Source organism: Haliotis rubra, unplaced genomic scaffold (assembly GCF_003918875.1).
Source record: "Haliotis rubra isolate DU_JTF1 unplaced genomic scaffold, ASM391887v1 Scf173, whole genome shotgun sequence".
In the NCBI taxonomy this organism is placed as follows: Eukaryota; Metazoa; Mollusca; class Gastropoda; order Lepetellida; family Haliotidae; genus Haliotis; species Haliotis rubra.
In genome coordinates, this window is record NW_025765703.1 from 1386534 (window position 1) to 1411721 (window position 25188).

General features: G+C 43.8%; 1 protein-coding gene across 4 annotated transcripts in view; it reads left to right on the top strand.

Annotated features, from left to right (window-relative positions):
• Positions 1–25188, top strand: part of LOC124272820 (serine/threonine-protein kinase PLK1-like) — a 56312-nt gene that overhangs the window by 5096 nt on the left and 26028 nt on the right. For all 4 annotated transcript variants that reach the window (XM_046708043.1, XM_046708040.1, XM_046708041.1 and 1 more), the window contains exon 3: positions 19908–20017. In XM_046708043.1, the coding sequence (XP_046563999.1) occupies positions 19908–20017 (110 nt within the window). The remainder of the gene's footprint in view (positions 1–19907; positions 20018–25188) is intronic.

A 25188-nucleotide genomic window follows, 5' to 3' on the forward strand; every position in this document is an offset into this window, starting at 1 on the left:
GTTATAACCTGCCATGGACTGTGTCACAGAGTTAAATTAGTGTTAAGAGTATTATGTCACTGATGTATTTACCGATGTATTGACACGACGTCTAAATAATAATGTGATTGTTTAGTACTGCATGTTGCTGGTAACTTCATCCAGATACATGTTGGGATCTCCTTCAACAGCCATGAGAACGCTGCCTGAGCAAATACTTTATGTAGCTAGTCGCTGACAACATGTATCAGTTTACCCGTCGTCTCGACAGCTGGATGTTGACTTACATAAACCACTCCCACCATATTTATTTTCCTTATTATCCTGGCTGTCAACTGAACTGTGACGTTGTGTTTAGAGCTAGGGAATAACCATTACTTCTTCCCTGCCCCGGTCCCTGTGGTTGGCTTGTTTAATCTTACTGTGGAGAAACAATTATTGTCTTAAACAATGAGATTTCCTCAACATCAGAACAAGGATGTGATAACATGATACAACCTTCCTTGAAACTGTCAATACATTTACAATATATCATGCTACATTTTCATGTTCACACCGTGTTAACTATACTACTCAGCTTTTAATAAGCATATTCTAGGTATTTATCTGCTTAACACCATTGTGATGACTGGTACTTTGCATGTTGGCCTCAAAGCTTCTACCACACCAATATCCTCCTCAGATGTATATGCAACGGTCATGTGTGAAATGTTTCCTTGTTCGCTGTAGTTACTAGGCAGCCATGTGGCAGGCCACACACCGGAAGTCCTATGTCGATCTCACGTGACCTAAGCAGACCCATAACATAAACATGGCGAGAGGTCTCGTATCTCGTCTACACGCTGACTAAGTCTTTTGGTTTCAGTCGTAAGTGCACTACTCGCGGCGTGTTATCAGAATTACCACGTGATATAGAATGAAGTAAACATTGAAGTGTCAATCAAAGAACGCTCTTGTTGGTGGCAAAGGCCGCTTCCGGTCTTTGGTTGTGCTTCTGTGTTGATTACATTCGGTATTGAACTGTTAGCAGCGAATCGGAGCGAGCAAATATTGTCATAGTTGAATTTGAGACCTTAATGGTGTAATAGGGAGGTTTATTCAGGCATAGGCGTCGCGAGGGTACAAGCAGCAAGATATGTAGGACGACAGGATAACGCTATCAGCGTTGTCAACAAATCCTCCCCGACGCGACAACCAGCAAAACCTGTATTATTCCAAGACGATGGCCTTCGAACTATGTGTAACTTTTACTTTAATAACGTGTCTAATATTTCCACACACCGGACAAGAATCACTTCTCCTACAAATTAAAGTTGAATGATCGAATTCTCTCTTTCCAATACAAAACGAACACTTTGGTTTGGGCAAGGGGATCTCTGGCTGAAGGCCAACTGTATACACATTGTGGAGCCTTTTCTCGTTTTCCAACAAAATATGGATAGATATGTGATAAAAAAACATTAAATGGTATTACCTAACCTCAAAACAGCATAATTGCGTTGTTTGAGTGACATAATTAGAGGTTTAGTCTTGTTTCTTTCATTACTGACCAAGGAGACAAACGTTGTTTGGGTAAAACAGTCACTGACCTCTGTCATGGCTGACACGAAAGGGAGATGACTCTGGGCATGATATATCTGTACTTACGTACCACACGTATTCTTGGAAACAGCCAAAATCATGACATAAGAAAGCAAAGCAATTTTCTTAATCCTTACCAGCAAGTGATCTTACATCATAGCACATTGAAAGGGGCACAAGTCGAAAGGGACACCGCGATTTCATGAATGAGTGTACCTTGATATACCATCAACATATCAACATTATATTTCACTCGACTTCAATATTATCCCTGGACCCCAATATTATCCCTGGACCCATAAGGCCATAGCTATATTTAAGAAGTGAGGTGATAGTTCCTGTTTCCCACTTAACACAGAATTTCCCCCGCTCAACAGTGATTTCATTGGACAACAACATTTAACGTCGTGGCATTGGTATCAGTGTCCGACGAAGCTATCGGGGAGCATGGATATTTATGAAAATATAATGGGGATATAATAGTGAGTGAGTTTAGTTTTACGCCGCACTCAGCAATATTCCAGCTATATGGCGGCCGTCTGTAAATAATCGAGTCTGGACCAGACAATCCAATGATCAACAGCATGAGCATCGATCTACGCAGTTGGGATACGATGACCTGTGTCAAACAAGTCAGCGAGCCTGACCACCCTATCCCGTCAGCCGCCTCTTAAGACGAGCATGGGTTATTGAAGATCAATTCTAACCCGGATCTTCACGGGTTGTAGATATAATAGCCTAGGCATCTCCGCTCACAATGATACCACTTGGAGCAGCTTCAAAGGAAAGACGGAAGGAAAGTTTTGCAATGGTCATCGTTTTGGCGACGCGGCGTTTTGTGTAGAAGGGGAAGTCGGTACCCTGTCGCCCCATGTATACCCCCTAGACCTGGTCAAATATTGGTCTTGTGTGAAATCCCTTTGTCGGTTTGTTTTACCTTACATTGTTTGTTGTTAACTGGATGTGACTCGCTCTGGTTAAGTGTGAGAGACGACCTGTTCGTTGTCTGCCAAGGGCTTGCATAAGAGGCTCAACTACGTTACTTTCCCCATTATAGTTCTCTGAACTTGTCACATTGCTTTCTAATCCCTCAAGTAAGTTGTGCCGACATTAGCTAGATTTGCCTGTACTTGCCCGCCATGTCAGTGTTCTTTCTCTGTTTGAATACAGTTTAGGTTGTGTGCCTGACATACAAAGTGATTTCGGTTTAATACCACGGGAAGGATCTTCCGGCAGTCAGGCTTGTACCTTTATCTGATGTTTTATTCCCGATTGAACGGACCAGCGGTGCGATATTCACAGTGAACTCTGCAGTACATGTATATTGATGCATTCATTCATGAATATACAAAAGTTACGCTTAAATGCTCAATGCGGCCTTGAACAACAAACGGGGCGGTGGGGTAGCCTAGTGGTTAAAGCGTTGGCTCGTCACGCCGAAGACCCGGGTTCGAATCCCCACATGGGTACAATGTGTGAAGCCCATTTCTGGTGTCCCCCCCGCCGTGATGTTGCTGGAATATTGCTTAAAGCGGCGTAAAAACCAAACTCAGTCAGTCAGTTAAACAACAAACTCAAAATCAACCCTATTTATATATTTATTTCCGTGCATCGGTGTTCCATATTTCACAGGAAACCATTTTATATTAGATCCATTTGTTTCGCTGATCACACGGGCTTGGAACACAGAACTAAAAACCACCTGGAATGCATCTGTATGTATGATCTGACACGACTTGGACCTCCTGAAATCACCTGGTGTTTGTGACGTAACTAACAACATTTATTCCTTCTACTCTAATCCCGCAGATCAATCGAACGACCTTATTGTTTAAGGTTTGGCCTTTACAGTCTTTGGACTGGATTAGCAGCGAGATATTTGTGTCCTACGTATTGCCAGAGGCAGATTATGTCTGTGTAAGCCGAGAGTTCCTCGTGTCCGGACGGCTTTCAAAGGTTGGGGTGAACAGAGAGCCTGATATGGCACCTCCAGTGAGAGCCGTGTGATTTGTAGACCTTTAAAATTCCAGATTTATTACAGTTAAAGCTAAGTTTTAAAGTTTTAAAGTACGCTGATGTGTGTTATAGTGACAGTCGTGTCAATATTTCCAACATCTACAAGACGACTGACTGACTGAGTTTGGTTTAAGGCAGCTTTTAGCAATATTCCAGCAACATCACGGCGGGGGACACCAGAAATGGGCTTCACACATTGTACCCCTGTGGGGATTCGAACCCGGGTGTTCGGCGTGACGAGCCAACGCTTTAACCACTGGGCTACCCCACCTCAACAAGACGGCTAATTCAAGTAGGATCTAACGTGTGTTTGGTATCGTAGTATACTACGGTTATAACGAACTAAAAGGTACCTCTAATTCTAGTTCGTTATACACATTTCAATAGACTAACAACTAGTCTCTGAAATGAACAGATTTTACTGAAAAAAAGTTCATAGTAAAAAAAAAAAAATAATATAATGAAAAGGAGCCCTGAGACTTTCTTCATGTTCAGCTGAAGCTGAGGAAATCTAGACTTGCCACATTTTCTAGACTTGCGTGGGCTTTCTTGGATATATTTACTTCAGGGTCTGTACGACAGACTAACATTTCAACTGATGTATGAAGCAAATGACAGTGGACAAAACAGTTGGTTCCCCCCGTCAGTTCGTTAACAACTGTTGTATCTGAAACATTTCTACTTTGAAATACCACGACACTACATTAAATCGTCATATCTGGATATCCTTCTGTGTTTTACAAACGAATAGGGAGTTATCAGTACATCACCACCATTACTTGGACCTATCGCTGTTTCCTCCCATTTAGACACGCCATGATGTAAGCTGCGATCGGTTTCCACATCATTTGGCTCTGGGCATACTTTTTCATCAAAGGGGCCGGGGGATGCTGGGAGGACCAGCCAAGTCTTGGCACGTCGCTTCGGAGTGTAACAGGTACCCCCACCACGACGCAAACAGCGGCAAGACGCGGGGACTCTGCCGGGTACAGCTGACTAGGTTGTTATGCAATGCAGGTATGACAGCGAGGATCAGAAAGACTGGGAAACACATGCTTCACGCGCTAATCTCGACCGGGTTGTCAGACTACGTTTGAAGCGGAGGAGGAAAGGCAGGTTGCTCTGACATTTCAATTAATTCCAGTTGCTTACACAACAGACGACAAAGCGGGGACGACAAGTTATGTACCGGGTTCAGTGTGATTGGCTTACTAATTGACGTGCTGCTCAGGCTCACCTTGCCCGCCGCCATGTTTCTCTACCTCCTTGCTAAACTTGTATGCTGCAGGAAGGTGGTGTCGTACAGGAATTTTAAACCTTACGATCTTCTAAAGTCAGTGACACAGACGTTCTACCCAGTAAAGCACTAAGTCATTTTGAATAATGTGCCCATAATATATGGCCTTTTCGGTGACCTTTCACTTGTTTGTAAAGATATACTCTCCGTATAAGGAAATCACATGTACATGTATGCAGTCTCCGAAGGTCAGTTTTAATTAAGTTCAATGCCCCTACAACCATTGTGTATTCATAGCCCCTACAACCGTGCCTCTTCAGATGAAATTTAAATGTCTTAAATGTGGTTTAGTCTTCAATATATCCCAGGTTTCAAAGATCAATAGGTTCATACGATGGAGTTATGGAATTATTTCTTTAACAAAGGAAACTTAAGCTACCTGTGTTGTCGTGTTCCCAAACACAGAGCTTAGCCGGGTTATCACTAAACTGTTAAATGGTCATGGCCAAATACCCTAACCCGAAGAAGATTAACACACATCCGGGCCACCACCACCACACATGATAGTACAGACACGTATCCTCTCTTACAACGGTCCAGGAAAGGTCACGTGATGTTTGTGTTATGATAGTAATTTACAACATATAACATAAGTATTACGAAAGGATATGATATATTTATACTGCTTGTGTTAACGTTATGTTTTTGAGACATTCTGTATATATGACTGAGAGAGGAAATGCCCAGGCTAGTTACGGAGCCAACACGCCTGCCTGGCGTCCAAACCGGTATCTACCTGTACAGGTGAAGATTGTAGTTATCGATTGTGGCCTGAATCTGACTTGCCTGGTCACTGCACGACGGGCGTTCAACATCAGGTGCCATCCCGCAGTCTGGCGGAAGTGGAGGTAGTCTGAGCCGCGGACAGGCGTAGATTGTAAACGAATGGTATACTAAGATAAACTAGTGAGAGAACATCTGAACAACGTCGGGGCGGTGGGGTAGCCAGCCTAGTGGTTAAAGCGTTTGCTCGTCACGCCGAAGACCCGGGTTCGATTCTCCACATGGGTACAATATGTGAAGCCCATTTCTTGTGTCCCAAGCCGCGATATTGCTGGAACATTGCTAAAAGCGGCGCAAAACTAAACTCACTCACTCAGTCAACGTCCCATTATTTCATCCAAATAGCGACAGTGAACATGTGAATACTACATAGTGTTACTGTAAGGCAATCCTTATTGATTGCTGTATTTGTTTACCAACACCTTCTGATCAGAATCTTGCCATCTTGGTGTTGGGCGGTGACACGGTGTGCCTGCCATAGTTGGGGATTATCTTCACGTCACCAGTAAAGCACTGCACTCATAATGCTACTTGACCCTGAGATCGTCTACCTTCCAAGACCGTTGCGTAACCGCCCCACCATCGCCTGGTATATTAAGTCAATCCTGTTTCGTTTAATAGTAGGCTGACCTCACTGCGACTTCATTAATGCTACTGTGGTCACCATTGGCAGGTTAGGAAGGGCCCATAATTGCCCACTGTGCTTTAACGAGCCTGCTTATAGAGATCTTGGGGGAAGGATCTGCTTTCTTATTGAAAGTCCTGTCATACCAATGGCTTCAGGCCAGACCCGCTAGTTGTCTTTGGTATTGATTGCCCGTGTTAACATTCACCAATGTTCTTGTATTGCTGTAGTCCCTATCATCTCTCCACCGTAAGATGAAGATATATAGTCAGTGTTAATGCACGCTATTGGATGATATCACCTCTGAGACCTACATACTACACAGAATATATTGTCTTTTTGTGGAATAAACCACTGACCTTCTTTGTATCTTTGCGCATCCCATTAATATGAAAATAACACCATAATTTGCACTAATAATAGACTTCGTGGCACGTAATTGCCCTCCGACAAACATGGTCACTGGACGTGTTAGCGGCCAGCGGGTGGCGGTAGTTCAGGGAACTAGTTCAGCTTGAGCACCTGGTACCAAACAGGTAGCCCGGGTGTCCATCAGTGTGTTGTAGGTTGGTCTGGTGTGTCATTACCTCATTGTTAGCCATCAGTACTGACCGCTAGGTGACAGCAGGCCACTGGGAGGTCATTTCCTGACTTGAACCATCTCATCTCATCTCATCTCATTAAAACGTCAAATGTTTTGAACCAGGCCTCTGTAATTTGTCGGAGATTCAACTGAGATATGTATGAAATGCCAATCACGCCCCCAGTCTGACAAATGTTCCACCTTAATTAACCAGCAACAGTCTGTTGTAAGTTTGTGTTATGTGTTATGTCCTATCGGTATTTTTCTCCGAGGTTTCATCCTTCTGAACTATGTAACGAATGTTTTGGTTTGAACCTCAAACATATTTTCCTCCGAAAGAGACATTTCTGAAATTTTCATATTTTTGTTTGGGAAATCTAAATCTCTTGTTAAGTCTCAACATTTTTACATGATTTTTTCTCCCGAAAGTCCATGAAATGTGAGTAAAGACGGATACCGTTCTCCCCATCGTATTTGACACGTCCTTATACACATAACCCCTGTGAACTATGTGTTAACACTGAAACCAAATCGATAGTTACAACATCGTCCACGCCCTTGCAAATACTAGCGTTATATATGACGTGGGTCTTTCTGCAAGACTTGCACAATCTGGACCCCTGTGTATCTAGTTGTCATCTTTCCAAGATGATGATGACCCATGATGACAGCTCATGGCCGATTTGGTAGGAACGCCATAAAAAGATTGTGGCGGCGACTTCTCGAATCTGAAGAAGCCTTCGACGTGATGTTTGCGTGTCTGGCTCGTCTTGATGGTTTTATCCGTGTAACTGTACATCTGTTTAAGGGACTGATAGAGGATGTAGGTTGTGCCGTAACCCTTATCAGACTTCACCTCCTGTAATGGCCAGAAATAACCACAAGACGGATAAATATTACTGTATTCTCAGTCGGTAAAATACCGCAAAAACACTGGCGATCGTACCAGGCTCGTCACAGCCACTAAGGGCAAATAAATAATGAAGACATATATTTGGGTCTCGCTTGTTTAATATTAGCTTGTGAACTGCGAGTTTATGTGGTAGGACATGACACTGAAATTATTATTTTTTTATGTTGGCTCGTGGTCTGTTGGGACACGCAAGCAGTGAGCTTTGTGTTTTGTTTTTATACGAAAACAGTGAGAAAGACGAGTTCCGACCCGGATTCAACAACCAGTATCGTAAGACACACACAATGTCAACTCATCAAGAGAATACGATACTTCGATTTCAGATGTTATTAATACCTTCGGAACTGCGCGCAGAATTATTAAATATCTAGGGTTTATTGCAATTTATTATTTAATTGTCTGGTTCAAGCAATGAATACGATATCCCTTGTACACTGTGTGGTGGAAGCCAGGCCGGTGCCCGTCCTGTACAGTATATGTAACAGAATGTCGGGGATGGTGTTGTGACATTTTACCTCTCAGTCAGTAATGGTTAGTTGTAAGCCACACCCGCCCCTTATCGCTTGGTACTTTCCACTTTAAAGACGTTTTTCACGCAAAGCTGAGTGGCCTGTGCAGTTTTGGAGATTACCTTTCATTTTTCTGGTAATCCTACCGGCCCTATGCTTTTGTTCCAGCCATAATTCTGCTTGTGATAATTTCCACAAGTACGCGAGACGTGACTGAAGCCGACATTATACAGCTGGTTCCCGTCTTTGTCTACAGGGTAGACCTGTTAGTAGTTGTTAGGAAATTATGAGTTCCCTGTTAGGAGTTGTTGTCAGGAAATTATTACTTTGATAATCGCGGCCTTGGGCAAAGTGTCTGGTTCTCCTGGTGGTATATTTATCTGATAACGATCTGTGGGATCACCTGTGCCAGTACTACGCCTTCTTAGCCTTCTGTCAGCTCACGATCAATGGTCTGTAGCACATGTATTGTCTATATATTCTCGAACGCTCATTTTATAGAGACGACACCCTACGACGTCTCCGCCGCATTGATACATACTTAAAGTGTTGCACAAGAGTTTTTGCCGACGAACAAGTTGCCCGTCTGAAAACATGTTGCACAACGGATTTGATATTCAGTCGTGGTGGTACGGTGTCAAAGGTCATGGCATAGTCACGGTAGTGTCTGACATGACCCCGAAGACGCGCCTTGTTTTCAGTATGAGCTCACGCTGTGAACCAACCCTCTCGTGTCTTCGACCCGTTAACTACAACCCTCTCCATTAAAATATTTAGTTTGGGTGTGTATGTAGTATTTAATAGCGACATGTAGGAAGAGAATTGTTTTAATTGTGTTTGTATAATTTCTCGGTTCTAATAATATTTTGTCCTGAGAGCTGGTCAGGATGTCTCTCATTAGTTTTTACTTCAGTAAGGCCTTAAGATGTAGGATGCTTGTAAGAGACTTACTTGGTTTAAATCCTGAAGTCCTATCACACAAGCAAAGCAATTGTACTGCAGGGTTTTGATCGCCTCAAAGATTCTGCCAAATACAGGTAGTTTAAAGGGGATCTGTCTATTCATGATCAGTGAGCTACTTGGCTGGAAGTCCGAGATTCTACAGGTAGTTGAGTTCACCAGCAGACGACATTGGCATCCATCTTGTTTCTTAAAAATATAAACGTGACCAGGTAGTACATTGTTACAGTTAATTTTCTGTATGGTGGCTGGTTCGATTAGACAAACCAGCACCGAATGCCGCTGACGAGGAGTGGATTTTAGAAAAGAGTGAGGTGTTTGTGAGAGATATACAAAAACCTGTCTCTTAACACAGGAAGCAGAAACTGGATCTTTTCCAAAGTTGTGTTTTTTTGTTGTTGTATGTCTGCGACATAAGGTATCGGATTATGTGTGTCCAGGGAGGATAAGGAGGGGCAATGAGACCACCAATATTGTAGGTGTTCGTTGTAAACGTGCACTGAAAAACTTCTGACAGGGGCGGGCCACGGTCTCAGTACACCGTCAACCCTGCCAAGAGTATTATCTTCGTTGATTATTGCAGAACGATGCACTGTACTCAGTTGGCCGACACCTATATGAACTATGTATATGAGCTGAGGTTCATCAGAATTGTACATACTCACCCTGTCTACCGATATACAGACATACCCTGTACAGAGGTATTGTCAGGATGGTATATTACAGGCTAAGTCTTCATTGTCGTACTCCTCTAGTGGGGTAAACGTTGGTCCGTCCCGGTATATATTGTCCGGGTAATGATCATGGGTTTGAATCCCAGATTATTTAGAGCCACACCTGTGCATTTTGGTTTCAAAGCGGCCTTAAACCATACTTATCGGAGTCTTATGACCCATTAGCACCTTGTAAAAGCCGGGATGAATCCCTTAACACGATGTGTTGTAAATACATAATGCCATTTGGAAAGTGGTTAAATGTAAAATATAGTCTATATGTTATATTTGGGATTACACGTTCTTAGTAAAGTACATATTCTAGTACTTTTGTTGGGTTGAGCCCCATCCGGGATCTGAACCCACACCCTCAGAGTCAGGCATCTGAGTGTTTTGCATTAAGGCTGTAAGGTACCTACGAAATATTGCTCTCGATTGCCACGTCCTGTTGAAGGTAAATATTTATTTTAATATAAGGTTTAACAATATATTGTAAATGTCATATCTTAGCACTACAGTGCTTTTAACATAATGTACCATTTGTCATTAATGTCTAACAGGCCCAAGATGGCCGGGCGATTTATTCGCTAGACACTTGAATAAATAATTTTCCTTTTTTTTTTCTCCTTCTCCTGTTGAATCTTTTGTCCTCAGTTAGTCTTCCACGTTAAGGGCGTGTCTGTACTAAATAAGTCACTGGGACAGTTTGACCTGTATATATTTGTCGGTGGTCTGTAATTGGGACTCGACCATTTAAATGTGTCAGTCCATTTTGGAGTCGTTTGTCAGTAATGACCCCGAGTGCTGCCCTGATTCGCTGTTGGTACAACGTCACATTGTGTGCGGTGGCGGTGTGTATCCTGTGTTTATACCCCAGCGATCCCTCGAGGGGGCACTAATACACGTGTATTCACCACACTATCGCTTGTGTATTGACATAGCTATTCTAATAACAACCAGGTCAGGTATGCTTCATCACATCCATCTGGCATAATACTGATGCGATACCATGTTTAAATTAGAGATTTTTCACTGATAATGTTATTTTTATTGTTTAACCCAAACATCGTGAGGGAAAAACATTCATTTGAAATAAGACCTCAGAACGAAACGAGTTTCTAGACAGAGGGAAATTATTTTGGTTGAGTGTATCTGGGAATCCGGTGTTTTCATTGTGGCCCTTTTTTATGACAAGAAATGTTTCCGGCTATATCGGTGCTTTTTCCTGTTACAGTGTACCTGTGACAGTTTCCTGGGTGACCTCCTGTACTGTGATATGGGTACAAACCCTGCATATCACAGACTGGGATCAGTCTGTATTCTCTTGATAACAGACGGCATTCACAAGAACATTAGGCACAAATGCAATCGCTCAACAAGTGATTAAATTTTCATAGTTCAAATCGATTGTATCACATTATTGAGCTATTGAATTTCCCCCATTGATCATGTGGTACAGTCCCCAGCAGTCTCGTGGCATGATACCTTATCTGATAACGGGTAACGTCATCCGCCATGATTGGCAATTCTCATACGGCATGTGATATCAATTGTTAAACAATGGCAATGAGATGGCTTATCTCGGCCGGCGATATATATATATTTGATAACACAACTGATGAATAGGTTTTCAGAATGTGTTTCATCATTAGGGAAGTTTTTAATTGATATCGATTAGGCATGTAAAGGTTATGGATGTGGGGGAATGCACGGCTCTGTCATATCCATCATTGTCGACGATGTCGTGGATAAATAACTAGCTCCTAGTTAGTCGCCAATATTATCACGCTTTGACTTAAGTATCCGCTTTTATATGGGAAAGTGGATAGGACAACGGCTATCGTACTGCATTCCCCAGCGTTCATCATATCCACAGGTGTGGAGACGACGCCGCCGCCGTCTGCCGTAACGGTGCCAGGAACTATCGTGCCTAAGGCGTTTTGGCTTCTTTGAACCTTTTATAGCCTGTTACAACATTTGTAAGATGTAAAACATTTGAACTGATCAGTTTCAAATCCAACCAAGGTCACTCTGACTCTCTCAGTCCCTACCACAAAAGAGGTAACACGAGAAACAGTTTGAGAAATAATAGATGAGTAGATATAAATTTCCTTTTCATTCATACCTACTTAGATGACATTAAACAGAATTAATGCGATTGAATTATTTCATCTTTAAGTGCCATGTTTTCTGTTGTCTGTATGTGACATGAGAGGTAAGGATGAATGGACGTGGAAGGTCATGATGAGTCGTGGTTGTGGTCACTGTGTCTTGAGTCCGTCGTTGGTGGCGACAGATCAGACAGGACCGGATCCGTGTGTGACTGATAGTGCCATTAATCAGACGCTGCGACTTCACTGGACCCGACGACGTCGCAGGCAGAAGCTGATGAGCTGATCTATTGTTAGGCCATGACGTTTGGGTCAGTGCGACCTGAAGGCGGTGTTTCTACCTGCCTGGGTAAACACTGCAGACAGGGCACCGTGGTATTTCCACACTTCCTCTCCAACTGGATGGTACAGAGGTTGTAGTTATACCCGTTGTAGGTGTAGGCAAGTTGGCTATCATTACACAGCTTGTAGCCACCTCGTGGTAGTTAGCAGTACAACTAGCTTTCAGGAGTGAGTGAGTGAGTTTAGTTTTTACGCCCAACTCAACAATATTCCAGCTATATGGCGGCGGTATGTAAGTAATCGAGTTTGGACCAGTGATCAACAGAATGAGCATCAATCTATGCAATTGGTTACAACCAAGCCAGCGAGCCTGACCACCCGATCCCGTTAGTCGCCTCTTCCGACAAGCATGGGTTACTGAAGATCAATTCTAACCCGGACCTTCACTAATGCAACTTTAAGAAGATTAAAGCAAACAGTTTTTTCGTTACAGGATGGCTAGCGTTATATAGGTTGTTGTCGATTAAATGAACAAAATTATAAATAAACATTGAAGTCTTGAACATAAGGTAATTTCTTTACTTGTTATAAACAATAAGGAAACGTAATTGTCAACTGTAAGTAGTCAATTACAGAATAACATGTATCATAGTGCGGGTAGCTTCTCAAACATTCAAACATTCGAGTGGAGATCAATCTTTCATTTACTGTTATCACGGGGTAGAGAGAGCAAGTGAAAGCAGGTGCGCATTGAGGATAATGAATTTAGTGCAAGTCAGTTCATGCTGGAGAAACAAAAGCTGTTAAAGTGTACTTCTTCAACGACAAAAAAAAAGTGAGAGGGCTTGGTTATGGTCGAGCTGCACATGGCGGGATGGTGCAGGGGTTCAGCTGGTGTGTGCTGCAAGGGTCTCGTCACAACGCTGCAATGTCTCGTCAAGTCCCAGGGCAAGTCGGATCACTCTGGGTTGGTTTCACGGATATCGTGTAACGTCGTTTCCAAGATGGCAGCTGAAGAGTTTCATCTCTGTGCTCGCTCATCAGAAGTCTGGTCCAAGAAATTAAACGTCGTTATGGTTACAAGAAGGTTTTAGTTTCAGACTGAAGAGAAGTTCGCACGCCATCACGCACTCCTGTCATGCTACCAACCTTCCTTCCCCTGGAGATACACGTGTTGCAGTTATAATACACTATAAGTTCTTCAGCTACATTGTATTCTTTGCAGAGAGAACTATGTCTAAGTGGCTTAACATTATTATTACAGCTACATGTCGACTTGAAAGCTTCATATTGAAGAAAGCTTAAAGTGCCACAGGGTACAATGCGCGACCAGTGGTATGGTGCTGACAAACCACAGTCGGCGGAAACCTGGATCCGAACCGACAACAGCTAGTCATGGCATGATCACCACTTTCCCTTGTGTCTAGTTGAATGAACCTGGATTATTGATTCGTGCACTTGATCTCTTTATACAGCCGGTTCTCGGTACTCGTACTTGAAGGGAGGTCCATACATAAACATGCCTCTCACCCCTTGTTCCCTACAGGCCCCTACAACCGGAAGCGGTTTAACAGGGTGTTTATACCTGAGCGTCTGTAGAGACGTCCCTCTATGTAGGGTAGATGACGTCGAGCCTCATTAAAGAATGTAAGAGGTTGTAGTTCATAACCCGATGTAGGTGTAGGCAGGGTGACTGGCGTTACAGAGGTTGTAGTTCATACCCAGGGTGACTGGCGTTACAGAGGATGCAGGTGTAGGCACCCGGGTGTAGGCCGACTGACGTTACAGAGGTTGTAGTTCCATACCCGATGTAGGTGTAGGCAGCAGACCGACGTTAGAGAGGTTGTAGTTCATACCCGATGTAGGTGTAGGCAGGGTGACTGGCGTTACAGAGGTTGTAGTTCATACCCGATGTAGGTGTAGGCAGGGTGACTGGCGTGACAGAGGTTGTAGCCTCATACCCGTTGTAGGTGTAGGCAGGGTGACTGGCGTGACAGAGGTTGTAGCTCATACCCGATGTAGGTGTAGGCAGGGTGACTGGCGTGACAGAGGTTGTAGTCATACCTGTTGTAGTTGTAGGCAGGGTGACTGGCGTTACAGAGGTTGTAGTCATACCTGTTGTAGTTGTAGGCAGGGTGACTGGCGTTACAGAGGTTGTAGTCATACCTGTTGTAGTTGTAGGCAGGGTGACTGGCGTTACAGAGGTTGTAGTCATACCTGTTGTAGTTGTAGGCAGGGTGACTGGCGTTACAGAGGTTGTAGTCATACCTGTTGTAGTTGTAGGCAGGGTGACTGGCGTTACAGAGGTTGTAGTCATACCTGTTGTAGTTGTAGGCAGGGTGACTGACGTTACAGAGGTTGTAGTTCATACCCGATGTAGGTGTAGGCAGGGTGACTGGCGTGACAGAGGTTGTAGTTCATACCCGATGTAGGTGTAGGCAGGGTGACTGACGTTAGAGGTTGTAGCTCATACCCGATGTAGGTGTAGGCAGGGTGACTGGCGTGACAGAGGTTGTAGTTCATACCCGATGTAGGTGTAGGCAGGGTGACTGGCGACAGAGGTTGTAGTTCATACCCGATGTAGGTGTAGGCAGGGTGACTGGCGTTACAGAGGTTGTAGTTCATACCCGATGTAGGTGTAGGCAGCAAGACTGACGTTAGAGGTTGTAGTTCATACCCGATGTAGGTGTAGGCAGGGTGACTGACGTTAGAGGTTGTAGTTCATACCCGATGTAGGTGTAGGCAGGGTGACTGACGTTACAGAGGTTGTAGTTCATACCCGATGTAGGTGTAGGCAGGGTGACTGGCGTTACAGAGGCTGTAGTTCATACCCGATGTAGGTGTAGGCAGGGTGACTGGCGTTACAGAGGTTGTAGTTCATACCCGATGTAGGTGTAGGCAGCAAGACTGGACGTTAGAGGTTGTAGTTCATACCCGATGTAGGTGTAGGCAGGGTGACTGGCGTTACAGAGGTTGTAGTTCATACCCGATGTAGGTGTAGGCAGGGTGACTGGCGTTAGAGGTTGTAGTTCATACCTGTTGTAGTTGTAGGCAGGGTGACTGGCGTTACAGAGGTTGTAGTCATACCTGTTGTAGTTGTAGGCAGGGTGACTGGCGTTACAGAGGTTGTAGTCATACCTGTTGTAGTTGTAGGCAGGGTGACTGGCGTTACAGAGGTTGTAGTCATACCTGTTGTAGTTGTAGGCAGGGTGACTGGACGTTAGAGGTTGTAGTTCATACCCGATGTAGGTGTAGGCAGGGTGACTGGCGTTACAGAGGTTGTAGTTCATACCCGATGTAGGTGTAGGCAGGGTGACTGACGTTAGAGGTTGTAGTTCATACCCGATGTAGGTGTAGGCAGGGTGACTGGCGTTACAGAGGTTGTAGTTCATACCCGTTGTAGGTGTAGTTCATACCCGATGTAGGTGTAGGCAGGGTGACTGGCGTTACAGAGGTTGTAGTTCATTGTAGGTGTAGGCAGGGTGACTGGCATGACAGAGGTTGTAGCTCATACCCGATGTAGGTGTAGGCAGGGTGACTGGCGTTACAGAGGTTGTAGTCATACCTGTTGTAGTTGTAGGCAGGGTGACTGGCGTTACAGAGGTTGTAGTCATACCTGTTGTAGTTGTAGGCAAGTTGGCTATCATTACACAGCTTGTAGCCACCTCGTGGTACATGTAGTTAGCAGTACAACTAGCTTTCAGGGAGTGAGTGAGTGAGTTTAGTTTTACGCCCAACTCAACAATATTCCAGCTATATGGCGGCGGTGTGTAAGTAAATGAGTTTGGACCAGACAATCCAGTGATTAACAGCATGAGCATCAATCTATGCAATTGGTTACAACCAAGCCAGCGAGCCTGACCACCCGATCCCGTTAGTCGCCTCTTCCGACAAGCATGGGTTACTGAAGATCAATTCTAACCCGGACCTTCACTAATGCAACTTTAAGAAGATTAAAGCAAACAGCTTTTTCGTTACAGGATGGCTAGCGTTATATAGGTTGTTGTCGATTAAATGAACAAAATTATAAATAAACATTGAAGTCTTGAACATAAGGTAATTTCTTTACTTGTTATAAACAATAAGGAAACGTAATTGTCAACTGTAAGTAGTCAATTACAGAATAACATGTATCATAGTGCGGGTAGCTTCTCAAACATTCAAACATTCGAGTGGAGATCAATCTTTCATTTACTGTTATCACGGGGTAGAGAGAGCAAGTGAAAGCAGGTGCGCATTGAGGATAATGAATTTAGTGCAAGTCAGTTCATGCTGGAGAAACAAAAGCTGTTAAAGTGTACTTCTTCAACGACAAAAAACAGTGAGAGGGCTTGGTTATGGTCGAGCTGCACATGGCGGGATGGTGCAGGGGTTCAGCTGGTGTGTGCTGCAAGGGTCTCGTCACAACGCTGCAATGTCTCGTCAAGTCCCAGGGCAAGTCGGATCACTCTGGGTTGGTTTCACGGATATCGTGTAACGTCGTTTCCAAGATGGCAGCTGAAGAGTTTCATCTCTGTGCTCGCTCATCAGAAGTCTGGTCCAAGAAATTAAACGTCGTTATGGTTACAAGAAGGTTTTAGTTTCAGACAGAGAAGTTCGCACGCCATCACGCACTCTGTCATGCTACCAACCTTCCTTCCCTGGAGATACACGTGTTGCAGTTATAATACACTATAAGTTCTTCAGCTACATTGGTATTCTTTGCAGAGAGAACTATGTCTAAGTGGCTTAAACATTATTACAGCTACATGTCGACTTGAAAGCTTCATATTGGAAGAAAGCTTAAAGTGCCACAGGGTACAATGCGCGACCAGTGGTATGGTGCTGACAAACCACAGTCGGCGGAAACCTGGATCCGAACCGACAACAGCTAGTCATGGCATGATCACCACTTTCCCTTGTGTCTAGTTGAATGAACCTGGATTATTGATTCGTGCACTTGATCTCTTTATACAGCCGGTTCTCGGTACTCGTACTTGAAGGAGGTCCATACATAAACATGCCTCTCACCCTTGTTCCCACAGGCCCCACAACCGGAAGCGGTTTAACAGGGTGTTTATACCTGAGCGTCTGTAGAGACGTCCCTCTATGTAGGGTAGATGACGTCGAGCCTCTATTAAAGAATGTATGCAAAGAATTCAGCTGCATGACGTTCATCAGTATTAATATCTACCACCAACATGGAGTGAGGCAAGGCGCCATTTCGGAACGTACATTGTCAGTTTTGTACCACGACTGTTTGTAATGAGACGAGCCGCCTAGCGTTTGAAGTAATTGATATATTTTGATTTAAAAGATCTTTTTTGAGCATGGGCTTTTTTCAATTCCTTGTTATTGTTTTTCATTTCTAAACAGGAACGTATTTTACAAGAACAACACAGTGCTAAGCTCTGTGGAATAAGATAATATTTCCTTGCGCGACATTCCCAGAGGAAAATAGACAAAAACCGAATGTACTCCATTTTGTTCTGCATGCATCAACAGGAGCTGCCCCAGGAAGTTCAATATGGCCACCTCCTGACTTGGTTCAGGAGTCCAGTAAGTAAGCCAGTGTCCCTGTGAGTGGAAGTGCTTGGCGTTGTCTGTATGGGGGGAGCGGGAGCGACAGGATATAGGTCTTTATGTCGTGTAAGCCCGGAAGTGACCCACCCTGACAAACAAACAGATGGCAGCCATGTTGTCATACGACCCCCAGTCTTCTGAAGCCTTGGGCAGACGGTGTAGACTCACCACCTTCAAGTGTTATATCCATTTTGAGGAGGGGTATTGATCTGACATACTTTCAGTCTCGGTGAGAGTTGTCGAAAAGGAAAAAATATTTTGCGAATGATTCTGTTCATAATCTGTTGTTTCTACTGTGGCAGTGTCTCGTTTCTGCGACGACATTAATACTTGATAGTTTGATACAAAGTTGTGAATATCTCTCTAATATGGGACACTGAAACACCTTATGAGTGCATCCTCGTGCCAAGGGGACGTGTGCAAACACTTGTGTATGGCCACGGGTCAGGAAGAGGGCTTAACCGACACTTTGAGGGTTGTTAGTCATCCTTAAGTACCTGTACCCTTGTCAGGTATGCGGTATACACGGCCAGTTGCGTTAATTGAGATGCTGTACACACAACCAATGAGGTTACTGTCTCGACCTGCAGCAGACTTGTAACGTTTCTCTTTGGTCTGTCATGTTAGTGTAGTTTCTCTTGAGAAAACATTAAGACTGTTTATCAAGAACACAGATGATATTTCTCGAATCCATCTTTGATCGTTGGCTTTTCTATTCTTTTTTATGCTAAATGTATATAATATTTTGGTACTTAGGGCAAAAGGTCACATGGCAACATGTGGATAGATCCTCGAGATACGATGTCACATTCTGGTTAGATAAGCTAAGCTGGGTAAGATGAGGATATACAAGGGGATACAGAAAGATAAACGGAACCTATTGATGCCCCGTCACAACACTTACTGAGACACAGAATTCATCAGGGCCTCGGGCAGACGATAGGTTCGTATGCAGACGACAGACGCTTACTTTGATGATGGGACTGACCGGTCACGTGTCAGGTGGCATCACACAGTGTCACTCAAACACCACCCAATATATCTGGGTCTGTTTCAATGCATATGTATGAGGTTAGACTGGCCATCTGATGTATGTCCGTGTGATATAGAGGTAAACCTGGGGCCATGGCCGTCGACTCTATATTAATGAGCCTGTAAACCTGAATGTATTGTCACGTGCCGAGTAATGCCAAGCTTTGGACATGGTGTTTCTGTTTCTGACGCCATTGCCACATGAATGGCGATGGAATAGCCTTCAGCGCAGTTTGTCGTAGAATGTTATCAGTGTCTCTATTGCGTTAACGCAGCTTATCTCCCTTCAAATATCCATTTGTTTGAGTAACACCTACTTCTACTACGTCCAGAGAAAGATTCAACATTTATTGAATGATGTGTTCATAGAAGAAACTATTGATAAATATCCCTGTGGGTTTCTTTGGTATTGAAATGAAAATGCCCGTTCAACAATCACAGTCTGTTGTCTTGTGCAAAACCAGTTTGTGTGGAAATACACGTGTGTGCGAGCGGGGAAAAGATGAAATCACGTGTGCGGCTTGTTACCGACCGGAAACACCTTTGAGAAACTTGATTCCAACGAGCATGATAAAAGTTAGGATAGGAGGTTATCTGTGTTACACCTGCTGACTTGTCGTGACACACTGCCCACCATGGTGGCTTTTGTGTTCATTCAGCTCTCTGAAATTAATGTCGACAATTATACAGGAAAAAAACGATAAGTCAAATTATCTAATGCAAATATTTCCTGTTTTATTCGTATGTATGCGGAGCAACCTGCATTTACACGACAGGAAATCAATGATTTTTATTGCACATTTATTCCGGAAGTGTAAACCCTGATAAGCTCTACATGTATTTGCTGTGTATCATGCACGTAAATCTCAGTGAAACGGGTTTTATTTGCTCGTCATGGAAATAGTCGATATTAATCTGTTCTCATGACAACTGCTTTAAATGGTTATTTGTATTTTGTTTCAGGGAGGTTTCGCCCGTTGCTATGAGCTACTGGATCTAAACTCCAACAAAATATACGCCGGGAAAATAATTTCTAAAACCAGGATAGCGAAGCCTCACCAGCGTCAGAAGGTAAGAATAATTATAGATATAATCTTCAAGAAACTGGAATGAGGCCTGTCAATGTGAGCTATGTGATTGGACACCTGCTCAAACTGCTTTCCACATGACATAATATCACGAACAAATGACATAATATCACGAACAAATGACATAATATCACGAAAAAAATAATTCCCCAAGTCTCTTTCTCTCGAAACGTTGACAACTTCCGATGCAATGTTAAAAATGCACTGAACACTTTGGCCTTGTAAAATTACACCCCCACCCCCATGACCCCCGTCCCTTCAAAACATTGTGTGTTAGGGCATCATTTTTTTATGTGTTTCACGTAGCCACCGAATTCTGAACATGGGTCGGTCGGTCAGGAAAAACAAACAAACGAAAAGTAAAAATAAACTAAATATAAAGACAAAATTATCTGAATAATGTTCTTGATTCTCATTTATTGTAATTCTTATTACAATTTCTCGCGTTCTCTGGATTTGTGGCAGCGACTGATTATAACATAAACATTTCATACGGTACGTTTTTAGGTTCGAGTCGGCGGTGTACGTGTTGGAATGGGGAAAAAGAGTTTTTTGGGGGGTCAGCAATAAAATTAGAAGGGTTGGTCGGACGATGAGAAACACAAAAAATACCAAATGTTGCCCTAATGCATATGTAACAGATGGACATGGCGTCGTCGTCAATTATTATTGTACTTAAGTGTCATGAAAGTGTCATGTAAGTGTCATGCTTGTTTGAATTGTGGGACCGTCCGATTCATGAATTATTTACTATCTACGTGATACATAAAAAGGGGAAGCTTTTGTTCATGTACGACTTTGTGAGACTTTCACTGACTATTACGTAAGTTGACACTCTCCTTGTGATTTATTTGAAGACATGTTGTAACGTGACACTCAGTAATACATACCATGTTGGTGAGGTATAACCTAGTGTATCGTCCACCCCCGTATATCACGTGTGATTCTCCCGTGTGACGAGACTTATAATACCACGTGTGGTTAAGTCACCTAACTGTGGGTGTGCAGGCAGTGTATTGCCTACATACTTGTACTGATATGAAGCGACCTATATCATTTCAACATTTCACAAATATTTTGAGATCTTGAGGTGGTTGTACTTCAGTATCTGCTCCACGGGATATTATTAGGTGTGTTTCAATGTAACAATAGATGTGCCATTGTGTGTTTATACTGTGACCTCTTCATTGAGAGTTTACAGTGTATAGAGCCTGTATGAATAGGACATATTGAAATATACATGCAGGTAAGCTAGGTATTGCATTACTGTACACTATATATCTGCTTTAACTAAAGAACCCAGTCGCTACATTGCTACCATCATTGGATTAGCTGATTGTATAGCATATACCGAGGTAATTCGGGGGTCAAGTTTTGTGTACATTAACTTTTGCCCTCTCTCACCAATATATATGTATCAGTGGCCTCGTAAACAAACAGTGAAAAGCCCGTTGACCATCTCGTTACTGGAGTCTTAGCTGGATACACACGCACAATACGGTCAGATATACTGGCTGTGTAACTGACCAGCAAAGTGGCCCATTACCATCGAAGAATGGTTGGTTATTGCTCGACATTACAACCAGGATGGAGGCGCCTCGGTCGCGCGGACTGTATACTTGACGTGTACAGATCGCTAGTAGGCGTGTTCTGATTGAAGGAGGGTTTGATGAGACGAAATTATTTCCTTGTTACAAATTGTTATTGCCTTCATATACACCCAGCGGCATGAACTGTACTTTTTCACGACCCTGTCTGAATAAGTAATGTATGTTTATGACAGCCTAACTACGTGGTGAGAGTGTGGCTTTGTGGATATCCGGGCGTATTGAATTTACTGTGTCGAAACAACATTAAAAATGTGTCATTTAAATATTACCTCCGAGTGATACGATATATGGATTGACAAGTTGGCCGGATGGCTCCACCTACCGGGTCACCCTATCAAGATCTACCTGTCTTCCTTCCTGTGGGTAGGCCTGATTTCATGGGGGAGCTGGTGGTCTTTTGGGGTATATACCCTGACCCCAGCCCAGTGATTTGGGTGGCGTAGGGGTCTTAAGAGTCGATGACTCATTTCCGGACAAGCGTCTTTTGACCCACTTTTGAAGGTCAAAGGTGGGAGGTGTGCTGAAACGAAAGAACAATTTTCCGAGTCACAAGCTTTGTTAGTTCGAATTACATACAAATGAAAGAAGTAATTTATGTCTTCATAACTGTATCGCAACAGTAAAAGGTTTTATTGTATATAAAACACAAACCATTCCATTGCAGTATAGACACGCATGTATTCACTTTAAAAATAAATATAGGTAACATTTAGAGCATTGTTGATGAACCTCTGTTGACCTAGAACGAACCCCAACAGCTTGCTTGTAGTTGAGACTATCAAAATATGAACTTCAAGACCTAATAATAAAATTACAACCATCAATCAAGCAGCGTGTCCATGTTTCCCTCTCGACATAACATGTTTCTGGACATTGCTGGATTTTCCTAGCAACAACTCATAAAGGTGATCTTCAAAAACCAAAACGCTGTATACCTTTAAAGGCAGGAGATTATGAACACATCCCTTGATAAGGCCTCTGAGATTTTAAGTGTGAAACTTTGGTCATGCAGCCCTGTATCAAGATGGTTGACCCTACACCTCTGTTAATCCCTACACCCTGGATGACCCCACACTGAGATACCCCCACATTGACATACCCCCACCCCAGGGTGTGTTGGCGTCCACCTGAGTCGTGCCAGCAGCAGACATGCTCGAGTGGGGGTCCCTCACAGCGGGATCAGGTAGTATCTGCCTGGGTGAGTGCTGGTGGAGATCGATACTTGATAGAGAGTAAAGCTACCCCGTCGATATGACTGCACACACGTTGGCAAAGAAACTGCAGAAATCATTCTCTCCGTAGCCGATTTAACAGTTAAATATAGCAGACTGTATCCACAAGGTGCGTGGCCAACGGCATGTACACTGATAAGAAGGTTGCATCTGGTTTGTTGAAATAGCATGAATGGTACATTGGAATCATTGTACATTACAGGCGAGATACGATCAACATATATACTGTCTAACTGTTTCTTCACTGTCCCTGATTTGTCTGGTCTACAATCGAATATTTTCAGATCGTCTTGATAAAGATGGCATATTCCTGATTGCAATTCACTACGACCATAAACAAACTGCCCTCGGGATTCACCATCATTTTTGCTCTCATGCACTGCATTGAACGAAGCCCAAACGTTTATTGATCCTAAGTACCATCACCTTCTTTGTACAACAGACAGTGTATCATTTAACATAATCTTACAACTAAAGGCTTTGCTTTCTGTAACAGGACTGCTAATACGTATCTTCCCCATGACTGGAAGAGTTTTCAGGTTGGTTACCTTGAGGAGAGGAGAGGGGCAATAATACTTGTCAGTGTCTTGTTCAGTAGGTTTGCCAAAGGTCTCATTTCCTTCCATGCATAATGGCAATTGATATCATTCAACAGACAGATTTTTATGGATTTATTCACGGGGTTTGTTTCATTCAGCGACAGGTGTTTGTGTGAAACGGAAGAGAACACGCCCAGAGGAAGTATTGAGAGTGAAGGCAATAAAGACTGGCCCCTGACTGGACAACTACAGCGGCTTGAGCGTTCAGAGTCTTTTGTATGTCACCCTTGAGAGGGACGCTACATATCACTAGGTAGATTACCTGCCTCAGCGGCCAGCGTTATTTCACGTTAAGGGAGTGGGTGCTTCTTCCTTCACCCTTACCCATCGTGATTCCGAGCCTTTCACTGGACAAGATGGCGACTATTGTCGTCTGCATCTAGCTCTGGCCACTCCTAGCCCACGTATGAGGCCAAAAGTACAACTGCTTTGATAACTGAACCGTGACTGGTTTGCGAAGGTGGTTGGATTAAGATATATGCCTTGATGAGCTACTGGCATGTATCTGACGAAGTATATATGGAAGCCTCATGCTGATTGTATCGCCCACATACATCAGGGCTATCTTCCAGCGGCTGTCTGCAGGTGGAGATAACTGAACGACTTCGGGGCTGGGGCCCATCTGTCTTGAGGGCGGTGAGGCGCTGTCTGCACGGGGAGATAACTCCGGGGCATGTCTGATTTGTATGGGAGCGGTGGGACATTGCATTGATTGTTGATTGATTGCTTGTTGTTTGACACTCAGCACTATTCCAGCTATGTGACGGTGGTATGACTAGTCAGACTCCATTATTAACAAACGAGTGATTGACATAGCGAGCACCGATATATGCCGATTGGACACAATGCCACACGTCATAGACATCAGCGAGCCTGATAACCCTATCCTGTTAGTCGACTCTCACAACCAACATGGATTCCTGAAGCCCAGTTCAAAACCGGATCTTCGGGGCCTAGGGAACCGTAACACCTCGTTCATATTCTTATTGATGTCCATAGATGATGTCAACTATCTGATTTATGGTCTATCATATTCGCGACTTGTACTACCCACGCTTCCTGGGGTGAACTGGGGTTATTTGTAATCACGGCGGTAGTGAGACGCACAAAGTGAGCAGGGTTTGATGCTCAAATTCTTTGCTGTGTCAGCTTCCGCCCCGGCCGCAGTGGCTCCAGGACGTGTCCGGCACACAGATAACACACCAAACACACAGATAACACACCAAATGCAAGTTCTGTTTCCACCGTAATTGGGTTGTCCACTGGAATAATGGAGACCAAATTGGATCTTTAGCTTTATCAAATGTTAGTTCAGTCCGCCCCCCGTGGGACCTCCTTTACGTATGTGTGTTGTGGCCACATGAAGGACCAACTCATTGTCCAGCAGACCCGGATGTCCTGCCCCTCCAGTCCAGTAGTCTGTGATCGGGGCTACTTCGGTGGTCATCGGATCCTCGGCAAACTCCGGCTTACGACAAGCACAAACAGCTCGTGCCCGGGGGATGACCGCCCCACACATTTCGAGTAGACGATACGTGCCTCACGATAAACCGTATGTGTTTACTTCCAGTGAGAACAGATCGCCATTAAGCTGGTCATGTGCTGTGTGTACCTGGACAGCGTTTACATGGTCCAGCCATGGCTTGTGTGGGAAGAATACCTCCTCCCTTCCTCCTCCCACCCCTATACAGTAACACAATATATCTTTATGGC